At 40.2% G+C, this 15514-nt stretch overlaps 1 protein-coding gene across 1 annotated transcript; it reads right to left on the minus strand.

The window, feature by feature from the left end:
- Positions 1-4411: 4411 nt before the first annotated feature.
- Positions 4412-13087, minus strand: tmem135 (transmembrane protein 135). Its single transcript, XM_022207756.2, has 15 exons — positions 12880-13087; positions 12269-12396; positions 11235-11327; positions 11083-11116; positions 10916-10981; positions 9917-9963; positions 9755-9796; positions 9484-9660; positions 9315-9384; positions 9016-9183; positions 8812-8875; positions 8605-8681; positions 7991-8089; positions 7804-7871; positions 4412-6813 (listed from the first exon to the last, which is right to left on the minus strand). The coding sequence occupies exons 1-15, from the start codon at positions 13015-13017 to the stop codon at positions 6666-6668; spliced, it is 1419 nt and encodes a 472-aa protein (XP_022063448.1). The 5' UTR covers positions 13018-13087; the 3' UTR covers positions 4412-6665.
- Positions 13088-15514: the final 2427 nt, after the last annotated feature.

The following is a 15514-nucleotide window of genomic DNA, read 5'->3' on the forward strand; positions in this document are numbered from 1 at the left end:
TCCAAAAGCCATCCAGACATGATCTACAAGTACAAATCACAAATTGATATTTTTGTGGTTGTGTTTGTGCTTACATTCTATGCACATTATTCCAAGTGAGCTTTAACCTCTGCAGGGGAAATTTATGAGTTGCATTGTGACCAAATCAGCAGCAATCTAATAACTAACTATCTGCAAAGTATCAGGGGCAGTTGCTTTACATGTCACTTACTGTGGTATACAATACGAAATATCAATTTTGTCTGTTGATGAGAGAAGAAAGCTGTAAATCAACTTTTTTCAACAACAGTTGTTTTTAAGGTGAGATAAACAGAAAGTGACTGATATCCACCTCAATCAACATGCCACTAGCTATGCCACTAGCTTTAAGAAAGGCTCATCCATGATTGCTATTACTGACATTGTTCTCAACAGAGTACAAAAATACTTCATGGAAGATTTTTATCCAAATGATCAAAATTTGCCAAATGGCATATGTGGCCGCTGCAAAAATATCCGATATAGACAGGGGAGAGCCTGCTGCTCTGGAAGATCCAGTTGATTTTTAAACTTTGAACTTCCCAGTACTGACAACGAGGTTCGGAGGTGTCACTAAACTAAGAGACTTGCAGGGCTGCCCATCCAGTATTTGCCTGATTGCTGATTAGCTAGGGCTAATCCTGCTGAAGTGGATCATACTTTTGGTGGCAAAACCAAGAAAGGGCCTTTTCCTGTTGGAAGACCACCTTTGCCAGGTCCTAAAAGGTTTGCAACGCCCAAACCAATCAGAATCTGCAAGCGATGTAAGCAGGTGATAGGCAAAGGCATCCAACATCCACAACCTTGTGGTATTTCGGACAGGAGGGCAAATCTTCATGATGCCATGCTTGAAGATCCAAGGGGTGCAGAAATGGCTGCTTCTGCTCTCATTAAGCAAAAAATAGATGCTGCCCCCAAGGATTCTTCCTGCATTCAGCTTGCAACAAGTGGTCTGCCAAAAAATATCCCCATTAATTGTCTATCACGAGCTAGAAAAATCCTTCTTTCACGATGAATATGTTCCTGCTTCAGAGCTCCAGCGTTTGATGGCTTTGAACAATATGTCACAGAAGCAAACTGAGCAAACTGCTAAGTTGATTCATTCTTGGAAGAGGCAAGATTTCTTTGAACCTGGAGCCATGGACAAGCTGAGAGCAGAAGACAAGTCCCTAGGGCAGTTCTTCAGTTTGGAGATGTGTGAGATGGATTCCTCAACAAAGGAGGAGAGGGCTAGAGGCCAAAAGGTAACAGAGCTGTTGTTTATTGTTGTTTTAACCTCCAGCTGATACAAAATCCTGCAATCAGAGTTCTGACAGGAAACAGTGAGAGCTCATATTTCTTCTAAATTAGCTTGTTTTCATTGGCTCCCAGTAAAATCCAGGATCGAATTTAAAATAATTTTTCTCCCATATAAAGCTGTAAATGATCAGACTTCATTGCATCTTAGACCCTCATTGCAGCATATTATCCAAACAGACTGCAGGTTTATTTGTGGTTCTCAGAGTTCCCAGGAGTAGAACAGGAGAAAGACTAATGATACAATAAAATTATAATTTCACAGACAAAGCAAACAGTAAAACTTTCCTGAAAATGTCAGAGCTCAATTAGTGTCCCCAAATTGGAAACACGTACTATTTCTTTAAAAGGACCTAACTGTAAATTGGTGAAAGATGATGTCGCAGACCACCCCCCTGTTCAGAGATGGCTTCTTTCACTCCTCTCTCAAGCCATCTGTCCTCCCTGTCCAAAATCTGAACATTGGTGTCCTGAAACGAATGTTCTTCTTCCCTAAGGTGAAGAAAGACTGCCGAATCCTGTCCTGAGGAACTGGCTCTCCTGTGTTGAGCCATGCGCTTGTTAAGTTTCCCCTATGTAGAGATCTGAGCATTCCACGCTGCATTTAAGTGCATACACCAGGTTGCTCTTCTGGCTATGTGGTGTGGGGTCTTTTGGGTGGACCAGTCTTTGCCTGAGGGTGTTATTTGGGTTAAAGACAGGGATCTGGTGTTGAGAATCCTCCTCAGTTTTTCAGACACATATGGGATCACTGTATTATTGCGCCTGCTCTCCTTCTCTTCTGTCTTCACTGGGTTGTTCTTTCTGGATCTTATGTGAGCCTTCACAAAGGTCCAGTCACAGTATCCACAAGTTTTCAATGCCCCAACTTGTGGATACCCTTATTAATCTCCAAAAATGTACAGCAAATTCAAAATGGTCGACTTCCTGTTGAGTTTACAGCATGGACGTGATTGAGTTTTTTGTGTGTCCTGATTTGCTGCTTATGCCTACAAAATTTTGTAGCTGTAGATCAAACTTTTTTGAGTTAGGCTGGTAACAACATTTTGCAATTTTACAGGGGGCGCTATGGAGCCATTTTGGCACAGACATGCTCAACTCCCATAAAATATCAAATTTTTCGCCGGTCCTGATATGCATGCCAAATTTGACGCGTTTTGGGGTATGATAAGGCCGCCAAAAATGCAATTTCCCTGGCCGACAAAGACAGTATAATAATAATTCCTTGCATTAGAATAGGGTCCTTGGACAGTCGGTACCCTTGCACCGCCTGTCCTCGGCACCGTCGGTGCTCAGACCCTAAAAAATAGGGGATTTGTCTGATACACCAGACACACCTCTAATTTTGATAAGCAGGACCAGATTGGTGGGGAAGTGTAAAAATTGGCAATAAGCCTGTGTAATCAGTTCACCCTGTTGCGTTTGTTGGCAGCCTGATGAGGGAATCATCTTCACCTGGATGTGTGACGTCACTCCCCGTAATGGGGGGGCTCCACCATAGTTAAAGCCCAGCTGTGGACGCAGCCGGGCGCTCTTCGGGAATCAAGAGAACCCTTCTTCCCTTCCCCAAAGTTTTTAATCTTTTATAGAAAATAAAGTATTTTTTGAAACGAATAGAACCGCCTGATCCTTTCCCTGCACCTCATAATATTTGGTGCCGAAACCCGGGATATAATCCAACAGAAGATGAGCAAGACTGTGTTGGATTAGGAGCTCGACTTGAAGTTGCGGGGACAAAGAAAAGGAGAAGCATGGCTGAAGGCGGTGTGCGGACGAAAAGGATAAGAGGAGCCGTGAGATCTGCCACAACCCGACTACTGAATAAGATTGATGGGGAACTAAGGAAGGAAGAACCAGATGTCCCCTATGTTATTTACATGATTCAGCATGTTGTAGCTGACAGACGAGGTGCTATCATTTAGACTTTCACCTGAGCTCAGAGTTCACGTCCTGATAGCATGAGTAAAGAAGCTTTTCCTAAGTCTCTGTGTTTGCCTTGATGGTGTTCAGGAGCATAGCCACTCAAACGGTCCATTACTGGGGTGGTGGAGGTCTTCCATAATCCAGCTCGCCCTGACCATGCTCCTCTTCATGCAGATGTTCTTAAGGAGCAGTGGCAGTGGTGTTCCCAAACCCCTGGGTGATGTTCCCAGTCATGGCGCTCTACACCACTCCGTTGTAAAATGTACTCCGGATGTTCAGCGCAATTCTGAATTAGGTCAGTTGTCTGAGTTGATAAAGGTAATGCCCCGCCTTCTCCACCTATTTGTCTATGGGTTTGGTCCATGACGGATCCTCAGAGATGAGCACTCCCAGCTACTTAAAGCTGCACACCCTTTCCACATGTGACCTATTAATCCTCAGTGGAGTGCAATTCCTCTGCAGATCACCTGGTTTCTAGTGGACAGGAGATCCAGGGTCCAGTACCATAGGGAGGGACTCAGATCCAGATTGGACAGCTGGATGTAGAGACTGGTAAGTGGTATTGAAGGCTGAACTAAAATCAACAAGCAACAGTCTGAGCGTTGTTGTGCAGAACCTCAGGGATTACACCATCGGTGGACCTGTTTAGCCGGTAACCAAACTGAAGTGGATCCAGAGACTCAGAGAGCAAGGAACAGATGGGTTCCCTGATTACTCTCTCAAAACGCTTCCATTACTTCAGAGGTGAGAGCTACTGGCCGATAGCCGTTTAAGCAGGCTGGAGAGGCATTGACTCAGGAAGGGGTTAAACAATGTTATGAACACTGAAACTAGCAGGTCAGCATAGGACTTCAGCAGTCTTCCAGGAATGCCATCTGTATCAGCTGCCTTCCTAAAGTTCACTGCGGCTTTATCTAATCTTGAGGGTTTGAGATTAACGGTAATTCCACAGGAACTCAAAAAGAAAAGCAATGACAACTGATTTACAGTACTGTGCAAGGGTTTAAACATGTCATAAATGGTTCATTTGTTCAAAGTCCAGCAAATATGAAACCTGTCGATGTGCTCCTCGTTCTTCTAAGAATCCAAACCTTTTCACAGCTCTGCACATCAAAAATATTTCATTAAAATCGTACGGCAAGAAACTCAGCTCAGAAAACAAACAAGTCCTGCATTTGGATTCAAAAACATTTTAATGTACATCCTTTTTACAAGAATCAAAAACATTTCGAATGGTTAGATTATAATTCTATGATAGATTTAGTGACTATATTATGATTTTTATTAGACACCTCTGCTTTAAACATAAATTTTTGCACTGCATTTTTCACAATCATGGCTTCTGTTATAGAGGTCACGTGTGTCTAAAGCTGGGTTGAAGGACTGAATTCAAAAATTAAAATAAAAAAACAAAAACAACTGCAGTTCAGAAGTATTTATCAATTTGACAGCTTCATATATATATATATAATTGTACATCTTGAATGAAATTGTCATGAATGATCCACTTGGAAAAAAAGACAATGCACTGGTACAATTTGTGTTGAACACTGAAATTTTACATGAAGCACAGAAGTAGCCACTGTCTCCTTCATCCGAAGAACCACTGTGAAATCTTATCTGTCAAATATGTAATTTATGTAATTCACACGTCTCTGAAAACACGGAAGGTTTAAAACACAGGTCAGTTTTTTTTTTTGTCAGACATCTTTATCTCTCACCAAGAATGTTTACAACCACAAGCAGATTGAGCTGTGTGTAAACGCAGAACACAGTAGCTGCAAGCAAATGCATCAATGTGTCACCGAATTCTCCTGTAAACATTGATTCAGTCAGTGTGGATCTGAAGGGAGAGGCTTCTTTTCAATAAGTGTTGATTAAATGTCAACAGCAAACATCAGTTTTCATATTTCGAGTTAAGGTAAGACAACTGCATATTCAATTTGAACTGTATTTGGGTCTGCTTGTGGCTGTGCATTCCTTTGACCAAATCCAAAATCCAACTAAATCTGCAACCAAAATAAAAAAGCTCAAAATGAGTTAGCCTGTACTTACAAGCAGGCCATTAGTGAAATTCACACATATGCAAACAGTATAGAAAAACTGTTCCCTCCCAGGGCTTCTTCACCCTCAAAGTTCAAATCAAACAATTTCTTCAGACTGTAACCCTAACCCTAACCCTAACCCTAACTGCATAATGTTCACATAGCAGTAATATTAAACACATTTGGAAAAGACCCACCTCTCTTACACGTTCTTGTTCGCAATGTGCAAATTGTACAGGCAAGTTTTAAAGTGATCACATTAATGCTCTGCATGTTGTGTTTTGATTTCCCACCTTAAATGATTCCACCAAGAACTTGGTTTGTTTTGCACCAATATAGAAAAGTCTCATGACAGTTTATTGTCAAATTACACGTTTTCAAGTTGAAATGACTGATAAAAGTAAATTATAGTTAGATATATTACCAAATCTTTTCGTTCACAAATAACTTCCAAAATTGCATTGTCCTTTTATCCCGTGAAGCATCTATAAATGTGAATGATTTTACTGATGCAAATACCGTGTAGTGTTGGTAAAACGGCCCACCATTGATAGTCTGATATAATCTGAATACATCTCCCAATGCTACCATGGACAAAATATTTGATAAGGCTACATAACTATAGAAACCATCTCTTGCACCCACTGACTTAAAAAAAAATCAGCAAGTAATAATTTTACACTCCTAAATCACAGTCAGAAATCAAATCTCAATTTGTATATTTCACAAAGATTAGTGAGTTTCACCCTCCGGTGTGAATGCAACCATTCAAAAAACCAAAAAATGGGTTCAGTCAGAACAAACTGACAGGTAACTTGTAATATCAGCAAGCAATATGGTAAGGGGACACAAGGAATGTGTTTGTATCATCAGCCAGGTAATTTTTATTTTCCAAAAAATGTATTGTTTTACGAATGAACTGACCCCATTGCTACCACAGCTTGAAAAAAAATTGCAAAAAAGATTTATGTTGTTCATTCAGATGTCTTGCATTAATAGAATTTATCTCTCTATTTAAGAGCTTGCATTAGGACTGTGATAATTGTCAATTTGAACAAAATTATGAATAAAATTATTTAACTTAAAATTTGAAGAAAATTCTGCCTTTTTTTTACCAGTTACCTGTAAGTGTTCAGTCGTTGTGATTAGGTGTGATTGTGCAGATTGATCCACAATTTACACTCTTGACGCCCATGCTTTGAACAGATATTAGGCTTTTGCATCTTTTCAAAGCACATCCTGCCTCGCAACACAACACCACCACCTATCAGCACTTCTATTAAACCTTTAAAAAATTCTCAAGTTACTGAGAAAGACCAGCCATGCTGTCCCGTTCCTGTTGAAGTAACCCTAAAGCCCTTCCAAGAGTCTGGGCCCAAGTCATCAGAGCTGGATGTCACCTCCTGGTAAAAGCACTGTTTGGCTGGCCACTGTGGTGTAACGAGGGTCCAGTTTGGGCACGAAGCCCTTAAAGTCCCTGGAGGCCTGAGTCCCGAACACATCTAGCAACTGTCGGTTCATCAGAGCAAACCTAGGAATGGAGGCAGAAAATAGTCTCTATACACCATTGTGATGGATACAACTGTCACACATTAAAAGACTTAGTGTATTATGTTGGTTACAGCTTGATTAATAACTAATGACACACCCCCACAGTATGTCTGAATGCCAGTTTCCCCAAATTTCTGCCTGCTGTCATTCAAGTGTTAAACGACTGCCCCTCTTATCCCCTTTAACTAGCCTAGCCATGCTACACCCATGTTTCTGACGGCACAAGGGTCTAGGGAAGCTCAACAAGGAGGGCGGCGGGCTAAAAGGTTGTCTATCAAATCCCTTTGCAGCAATTGGGTAGGTATACAACCAATCAACGCAATGAATAGGCTGACGCAGTTCTGAGAGCACCGGCGGATTGTGGCTAAGTCCCATTAGCTTCCCAACCAGCGGAGCCACGGAGCCGCGGAGCCAACTGGTATATTAAGGATTTGCCATATCCCGTCGGCATAAGTCCAAATACGTCTTTCTTCTCAATGAAACACTTAAGTGCCGTCCTTTGTTTATCTTTCAAGTTGAATTTTAGCTTCAAATCTTTAAGGGCTGTGGCTAAACCCGAGTCGAAAGATAACTGTTTATTGTGCGCTGGTTGTTTCTGTCAGAATCGTCACGCCTCTGTCGTCACTTAGTTATGCCCGCCTTCTGACTCTACACTTCATGGTGATTGGTCCGTCCAGTTTTAGGAGAATCCAGCCTCGAGCCTTATGGAGGGTAACTAGACCCACCCTGGCAGAGAATTAAATTCGTTGCCGTGGGTTGTCTAGCACGGCTAGGCTACCCTTTAACACCATTTAAAGACCAAACTTGTTACATGTGCCATATGAAGTGGTAATCTCTATTTGAAATAAGCTATTTGTAATAAATCCCTTTGGATACACCTTTGTACACAACTGATGTTCTAATTATAAACTCAAAAGGAAAAAAAAAACATCGCTCAACAGCTGACAGGTTACACAATACACATTCATACCTCCCCTGAGTTAAACGCAGCAGGAACTTCCAGTATGTAGGCCTGAGGTTCTGCACTTCCATCACTGCCTGCATAAAAGTAATGAGTCATACATTATATTCTTTGCAAAAAAAAAGAATTAAAAAAGAAGTATGTGTGTGTCACGCATATCGGCACGTACGTACGCATGTGTGTATGTGTTACTTACAGCTTGGAAACAGATGGCAGTGGAGACGGCATATATGATTGTGTCCGCATGAGGAAAGTAAGGGAACTGTCCGGCCTCAATGCCCTTGAAGTACATGGTCTACAGGAAAAGATGGCATGTGCTGTTAATGATAAACTGGCCAGTACAGATAACCTCTGAATAAGCAGACATGCACAGTGAACAAACAAGTCAATTCTCTGTTACAGATGTTCTGGCAATCTGCTTTTTTTCTGAACTACCACCGTTTCCTACACGTCTACGAAGCCTTAGTGTAAAAAAAAAAAAAAGCAGCCATATTGGTTGTTTACTAAACTGTGGCATGCATCAGGTCACTACAGTGCATGTATAAATCTTGTGTGCAAGTAATCCTCCTTGTATACACTGGGAGTCGTGATTGAAATATAGAAATAATGTGTTTTTTTTAATCAATTAGTCCCTGATATTGATATTTTAGACACAAACACATTATTTCAACTGTGAATTCTGTTTTTTATATTTAGAAAATGTTGTTTCTCCCAGAGATTTCGGTGTGCAGATTTTCTATCTTTTTCTCTCTATTGTGATCAGTAACAGTGTAATGCATTGAATCGGCTTTAGCCATCGATCACTTTTACCTCCACCAGCTTAGAGAAGAGATACATGGATATTGTTGTGCTTTTGTAGAAGAACATTGAGATACCAGCCAGGAAGCCTTGAGGGACAGGAGAGACGGGGAAAAGAGACAGTTGACAAGCCGGGTAAATCAGCTAAGACATGACAGAATCCCTAGGAGGATTGCTCTGCAGGGCTTTTATTTGACAGTTTACAAAATCCTTGCTTACCAGCGATCAGTGCATGGAGTTCGTCATCGATGTTACGCACCCAGCGCAACAAGCAGCTTGTTCCCTGAGTGGAAGAGAAACAAACTCATGACGTACAGATAAAATTAGACAAAAAGAGGTGAGAAGTTCAAATCACATGGTTGAGGAGGGCAGCATAGAGTATTATGGATTTACAGTTTTGGCACAAAAATGTACTGAATGTACCTTATAGATACTGACGAAAGAGCCTAGAAAGGCCCCAAGCTGGAAGTTTTCTTTGTTGTAGAAGAGGGAAGGGAGGCGTGAGGGCTTCGAGAACATCTGTCTGAATGCTGAGGGCACTTTAAGACAACACTGAATCAGATAGCCAACACTGAACATCCTGACAAAACCCTGAAGAGAATAATGATAACAAATCCTCAGTAAATATCATGTACTGAGTTGGAAATAATTTCCGTAATATAACTCATCACCAAATGAAGGAAGTCACAATAAAGTCACATCTTGGATAAAGGGATTCTTACTTTAATACAGTAGGAAATGCAGTTGTCTTGGCAATGTTTACAACATCTGTGTCTGGGACCCCGTTTGCATCTGGATTATTAAATTATTAAAAATAAAATAACACAAGTCAGTACTGGGCGCCATTCCACATTAACTTGTGTGTTTGTGTTGAGGTGTGTTATCTCTCACATTGATTCCAGTAGTTCCCTGGCGTAGGCTACCACAGTTTTCCTCCTAGAACTGGGCCTTTCTGCTGACGCCTGCAAATCCTCGCCCTCTGTAGCAGCTGTCCTCTCAAGAGGCCTTGAAGAGATATGATCTGCTGTGATAGAGTGAGTTGGAATCTCTTCTTTCCCAATGATAAACCTGTAACAGAAAATGCCACCATATCTCTAAAGTCTTCATCAAATCACTGTCTGCAGTCTAAATGAACACATCAGTATGAAGAGGGTCAGCCTACTTTAATGCAGACAATGCAAAGCCTTTGAGACCATCTTTACTCCTGCAAAAAAAAAAAAAAAAAATCAAACTTTTAACATTCACTAGTGCTTTGTAATATTTTTAGGCCATTCATAATCAAAGTAAGTTCACTTTAATAGCGTGTTCTCTGTGCTGCTCTGACCTGAAGAAGAACATATAGAGTGATGCAGTTATGCAGAACAAGAGCACCTAATGGGAAACAGAGAGAGAGAGAGGAAATCAGGACATCGTGTGAGACATAGTCAGCTTGCCATATGACTCATTTTAAAGCTGTGATGAAATGTGGTAAGATCTGTGACGAAATCAGAAGTGGTTACTTGCTGATAAACAGGGATTTGTTGACACTGTACTGAACTCAAACCAGTTTCCATCACTGAACTTTGCTGCAGTGGTGATGTGGCATTAGTGGCTAGGAATATTTAACTATACTTACAATGAAGAAGTGTCTGATAAAGTGTAGTTGGGGATGACTTGTAACATCTAAATATACCACTGTAGATTCAGATATTGTTTTATAGCTGGTTAAGCAGTCATGAAGAAATACAGCAATCTGATAACAGAGAGCTTATCTGCTAGGTTGGCTCTAGGCCAGTTAATGGTTTCTGCATCCTTGTGGACTTTGAAAGCAGATGACGTGCATGTGGTTTTATTCATACAACAACGGCAGACAGGCTCAATACCCCTTATACCAAGCATAGAAATAAACACAGGGCTTCGGTAGATGTTTCTGAAAGGTTGACGGTGACAAGTAGCGGTTAGTTCCAGATTTAACTGTAGTACCACGGCAATATGATAATTTCTGAGGTGTGACAAGCACAATGGGAGGACATAGCACAGGATTTCTGGAGAGTTTTGCCCTGTGTTTGAATATCATCAATAGAGAACATGTACACATCAAAGCACGTCCAAAGTTCGGCAGTGACAACTTCCACTCCTAATGACGACTTAAAAAGACGTGTACACAGTCTCTCCTCATAACAACCATTTATTTAAACATCAACTATTTTCCTGGCACGTGCAGCGCCAGCACACTTGCAGTCCACTTGGCTGGGCTTCATGCAGGAACCTTGCAGGGCAGATGACAAAAAAGTCTAAATAAAAACATGATCTGTGCTTAACTGAAACCGCCCTTTGACCTTACCTCGCCATGTTTGATGGGTCTGACGATACCTCGTGTCACTGCCATGCGGAACAAAGTCTCAGTGGCCTGACAACAACATTACATATTATATTTAGAGATGTTGCAAAAGCAGGTTGCATTGTCACACATTCAGCAAATAATGTGCACATTAATAGAGCAGCTCTTACAAGATTAGCCATGTATATTGTCAGCAGTCCTCTCCTGGTGTGGGTGAGAAAGGAAGAGACATGTAGATTCTCAGTGAAAACATTTCCTTGTCAAATGTATTTGAAAGCAGAGGGAGGAAGAAAAATACGGTGAAATAAAACATTAATCTCACCTGCTCTTGCGCTCCAAGAGGATAGCAATATAGGAGGCAGGCAGTGCTGAGCCAAACCCAACGGACCAGGAGTAGAATCCTCCCAACAGTTTCCTAAAGTTAGAAATATACATTGTTATTTCACTGTTTTTCTTTTTAGCTGAAGGGTAGGACCCTCAAACACATTGTCAGCACAACATATTTTCTAAACAGAGAGCTTAATATCTAAGGACATCCATGATCTATATACCGCTCATTAGGGTCGTGGGGGTCATGAAAAAATATCCCAGCTGACTTAGGGTGATAGCAGGGGACATCCTCTATTGCAGGGCTACATATACAGACAAACAATCACACTCGCTTTCACACCTACAGACAATTTAGAGTTGAGCATGTTTTTGGACTGAGGGAGGAAGCCAGAGTACCCGGCAAAAACCCAAACATGCACAGGAAGAACAAGCAAACTCCATGCAGAAAGATCCCTTAAAGGCGGGGACGTGAATTGGAGATCTACTAGCTGCAAGGCAAAAGTCCTAACCACCAAGGCACTGTGCAGCCCTGTCTGAAGACAGTCTATCACTTTTTTTTTTTTTTTTTTACATTTTAGAACACTCTTTGTGAGTAATTCTGTGTTGTTTATGTCCAGGAGATAAACAAAACATCTGTTTTGAAAGTGCTTTATGAGAGAGAAAATACACTGAGCACAATAGTTAAACTTCAAGGCTATACACAAAGCAGCTGGATGACACTAAATGTAAACATAACTGCAAGTCAAACTTCTGTTGGTTTTCAGGAAACCTACACAAAACACCTTTAAGCAACTCTGACAACTTTGGGTAAACGGCCAGCAAAACCAGTATGATACCAAAGAACCACAGGCACTAAATGAATGCTGAGGATTTAGGCTTGTGTGAATTATCTTATCCTGTGTTGCTTTACGAATCCTGACTGTTTTAGCTTAATTTACATTACATTCAGCTGAGCTTCTGAAAACTCTTGCATGTTAATGTCACCTAACATTTGAGATGTGTTTGACATGTGGTGGACCTACAAACCTGAGAATGCAGAAAAAAACAATGTAGAGACCTCCATTGGTGGTGAGGAAAGAGGTAGACCATAGGATCTCTGGGAGAAGCCTTTTCATATAGTAATCCTTCTTCCTTCTCCTCAGAACTGCTGCTATCTGCAAGGCACATTTGAGTGGCAGTCACTGTGCTGCAGGTGATCAGGATTGGATGAGAAATCAATACACCATTACACCATGAGTTACAGAACAACAATGAGTAACAACAATGCTGTTCAGTTGTCATACACTATAAATTGGAATCTCAAAGAAAGAGCAAAGGACATTCACAAAATGACGCAGGCTAAGCTGTTTCAAACAATCTCGAAACTCATCAGCAGGAATTGTGTTTTCCGCGGCTAAAGTTAAATAGCCAGCTGACGTTTAAGGGAACACTGTGTCTTTTGGGTCATGCAGTGCTTTTGCCCCTTTCCCTGCTTGTCCACGTGTATTCCTTGATCTGAATGCACAGCAAGCGACATGAAAGCTAATCTTTTGATGCTTTCCCAGAACTAGTTAGCTTTACTTGGCCACCTAGCTAACTTTAGCTAGCTCCAGAGTGCACAGTCAGGAGTACCGACACTGACAAGACAAGCCTCTTACCAGGTACAGAGGAGCGTATATTTTGAAGGACACCTCCAGAGCACTCCGGGTTACTTCCGCAGCAGACTGCACACACGACGGGTTCCAAGTGTGGCCGATCTCATAGCAGTTGTGCGGTAATTTACTGAGGGCAGCCATGTCTGTGTCTGTACACACCGACACAGGCAGGAAGGCGGCAACGCGCTGCTGTGCGCGCTCACTGACAGGAACGCGGAGGTCCCGAGAAAGAGCTGTGCACGGCGTTATCCTGACCGGAACATCCGACTGATCAATAAACAGTGGTCAAAGAACATATGTTTTTCTTTAACCTATTAGCAGTGCTACTTTGTCCTGTCCTGTTATGTTGCAGATCAAACTGACACATTTTAAAGTTAAGAAAAATTATATATTTTTCAATTGTTTAATGCATTTTTTCAGGATTAAACTTTTTCCTGCTTGGCCTAATAATAATCAACATATACAATGAAAATGGTTCGTTTCTCATATTTGCAAACCCACCCTGAAGGGAAGAGGGTTATTGTGTTAGTTTATGCGTTCATCTTTTCATAAAAAGAAGAAAATTCAAAATGTAGATTTCTTTTAAATCAATGTCATGTAAAACTAGTATAGCTCAAATGTCAGTCTTTCCAATGTACATTTAAAAAGTTTTGACATGTTTTTTATGGAAAAATCGAATGAATTATCCTCACTGAACCCTGCTATGTGAAAGGTTAAAAACATCATAGCACTTAACATTGATTGAGATGGTTAGTAGTGGAGTTAATAATGGGATATAAACAATGTTTATTGGGATTTTTTGGTCTCTGCCATTTTTGGATGATTAAACGTGCCCCAGGTCAAATAGATCCAGAATCATTATTAGTGTTTTGGAGAAATGAACCTAAACGGAAGGTTAAAGATATGTTGTTACAAGGAAAAGCCCTACATTCATAATTCTAATTAAATCAATCCAGAGATTATTTATATGGATCTTTTCATACAAGTATAATACAATTAATTGTTCATTATTAAATATAGACTGAAAGGCAAAGGATAGCATAGAAGTCAAAATTCATAAAAACTGAATTGAAAAAAATGAAGTAATGAATATATTATACTGAAAGGACTACATGTCAAAAAGTGATTAAATAGGGAATCAATTACTAAAACTAATTTTAAGAAGAATAATGAATACATAAAAGCCACCAAACAAGGTTATTAATCAGCCATGATTGTCACTGGAAACAGTTGATGGAACAGTGATCAATTTAAAATCATTTTGGATTCAAAAAAACAAATGTAATTTGTAAATTCAACCATTCAGCAGAAACAACATGATACTTGTGTAGCCTTTTAGGAGGGAGGATGAGGCTGCTGCAGGATGTGTTGCTGTGATGATCTGTAGTTATAAAAAATGTTCTTGCTGTTGCTTTATAAAAGTTAAGTTAAGCCCAAGTTTAAGTAAAACAGAAAATTAAAGCCCATCTTATATTGTAGGAAGGAATCCTTAACAACCCCAAGTAGCATTAAAATCAAATGGAAAGCCCAGTAAAAGAAATCAAATATAAAGTATATATTTTCAAAGCCCTACTTAAACAGTTATAACACCTGCATAACAAATAAGTACAGAGACTTTAATTTTAAGCCATCAGGAAAGAGACACGTTTTAAGCCCATGTTGAATACCAGTGACATTTTCTACAAAGAGAAGAATGTTGGCTTATTGTTGACCTGCTGCATGCACCAGGTCAATACAGCACATCAGGCTTTTAGAGTAACCCAAATTATCCAAGTAAACTGGTTTCTTGTTTGCTTGCAATCATACTTGCCCACACTGGGAGTAAATAAATACTGTTTTGCTGTTCCTGAGGTTCCGGTGTGTGTGTGTGCTCTTAACAACACAACTTCTCTACTATAATTAGCTAAATGCTAGTACAAAACATAAATATGCTTCATGCACTGGCAACTTTTCTGTTTCTTCCACCAGCCAAGAGAAGATGTAAGAGGATTGTTATTTTTTTATAATGTTAAAAACATGACATGTTAATCTATCTGTGATCAATTGAACATTAGAACTTGAGTTAAAATGTAACTATTGATCAACCTTAAAATGAAACACTTTAAACTGAAATCAGATAAGTGTTTATAAGATAAGATTACTGTGAAAAGAGTGTTAGGTCCAACCGGTTCTCAAGTCCAGGCATGTAGATTGTAGGAATGTACACGGTAGAATGATTTTTCTAGCAATTCTTTCATGAACTTTGTGGTTGTGGAGTTGAATACAAACATTACACAGCTAAAAGCAGCTTGAGAATAGCACAGAAATTCAACAGATTCAGTCAAGCTGCAAATTATCACTCTTATGTTTACAGAAAATTGTATAGAAATCATCCAATGGGCGTCTAGGTGTATTTTCAGGGGATCTCACATTTAAGCACTCAGTCAGCATGGGGCCTGACTGAGAATACATTAAAGCTCAAGTAATCTTGTGGAACAGTATGTTCCTGCCTAGAATTTGGATTTCAGAGGATGCAATGTATCTGCTATTTAGACAGAACAGAACACAACCAACTCCTGACCTGAAGTACTCAACCCCATGGTGACCCACAAGCACATACCAGAATGATAACATGACTACTTTATACTATCAGCTTTGC

This window comes from Acanthochromis polyacanthus, chromosome 17, assembly GCF_021347895.1.
Source record: "Acanthochromis polyacanthus isolate Apoly-LR-REF ecotype Palm Island chromosome 17, KAUST_Apoly_ChrSc, whole genome shotgun sequence".
Lineage (NCBI taxonomy): Eukaryota > Metazoa > Chordata > Actinopteri > Pomacentridae > Acanthochromis > Acanthochromis polyacanthus.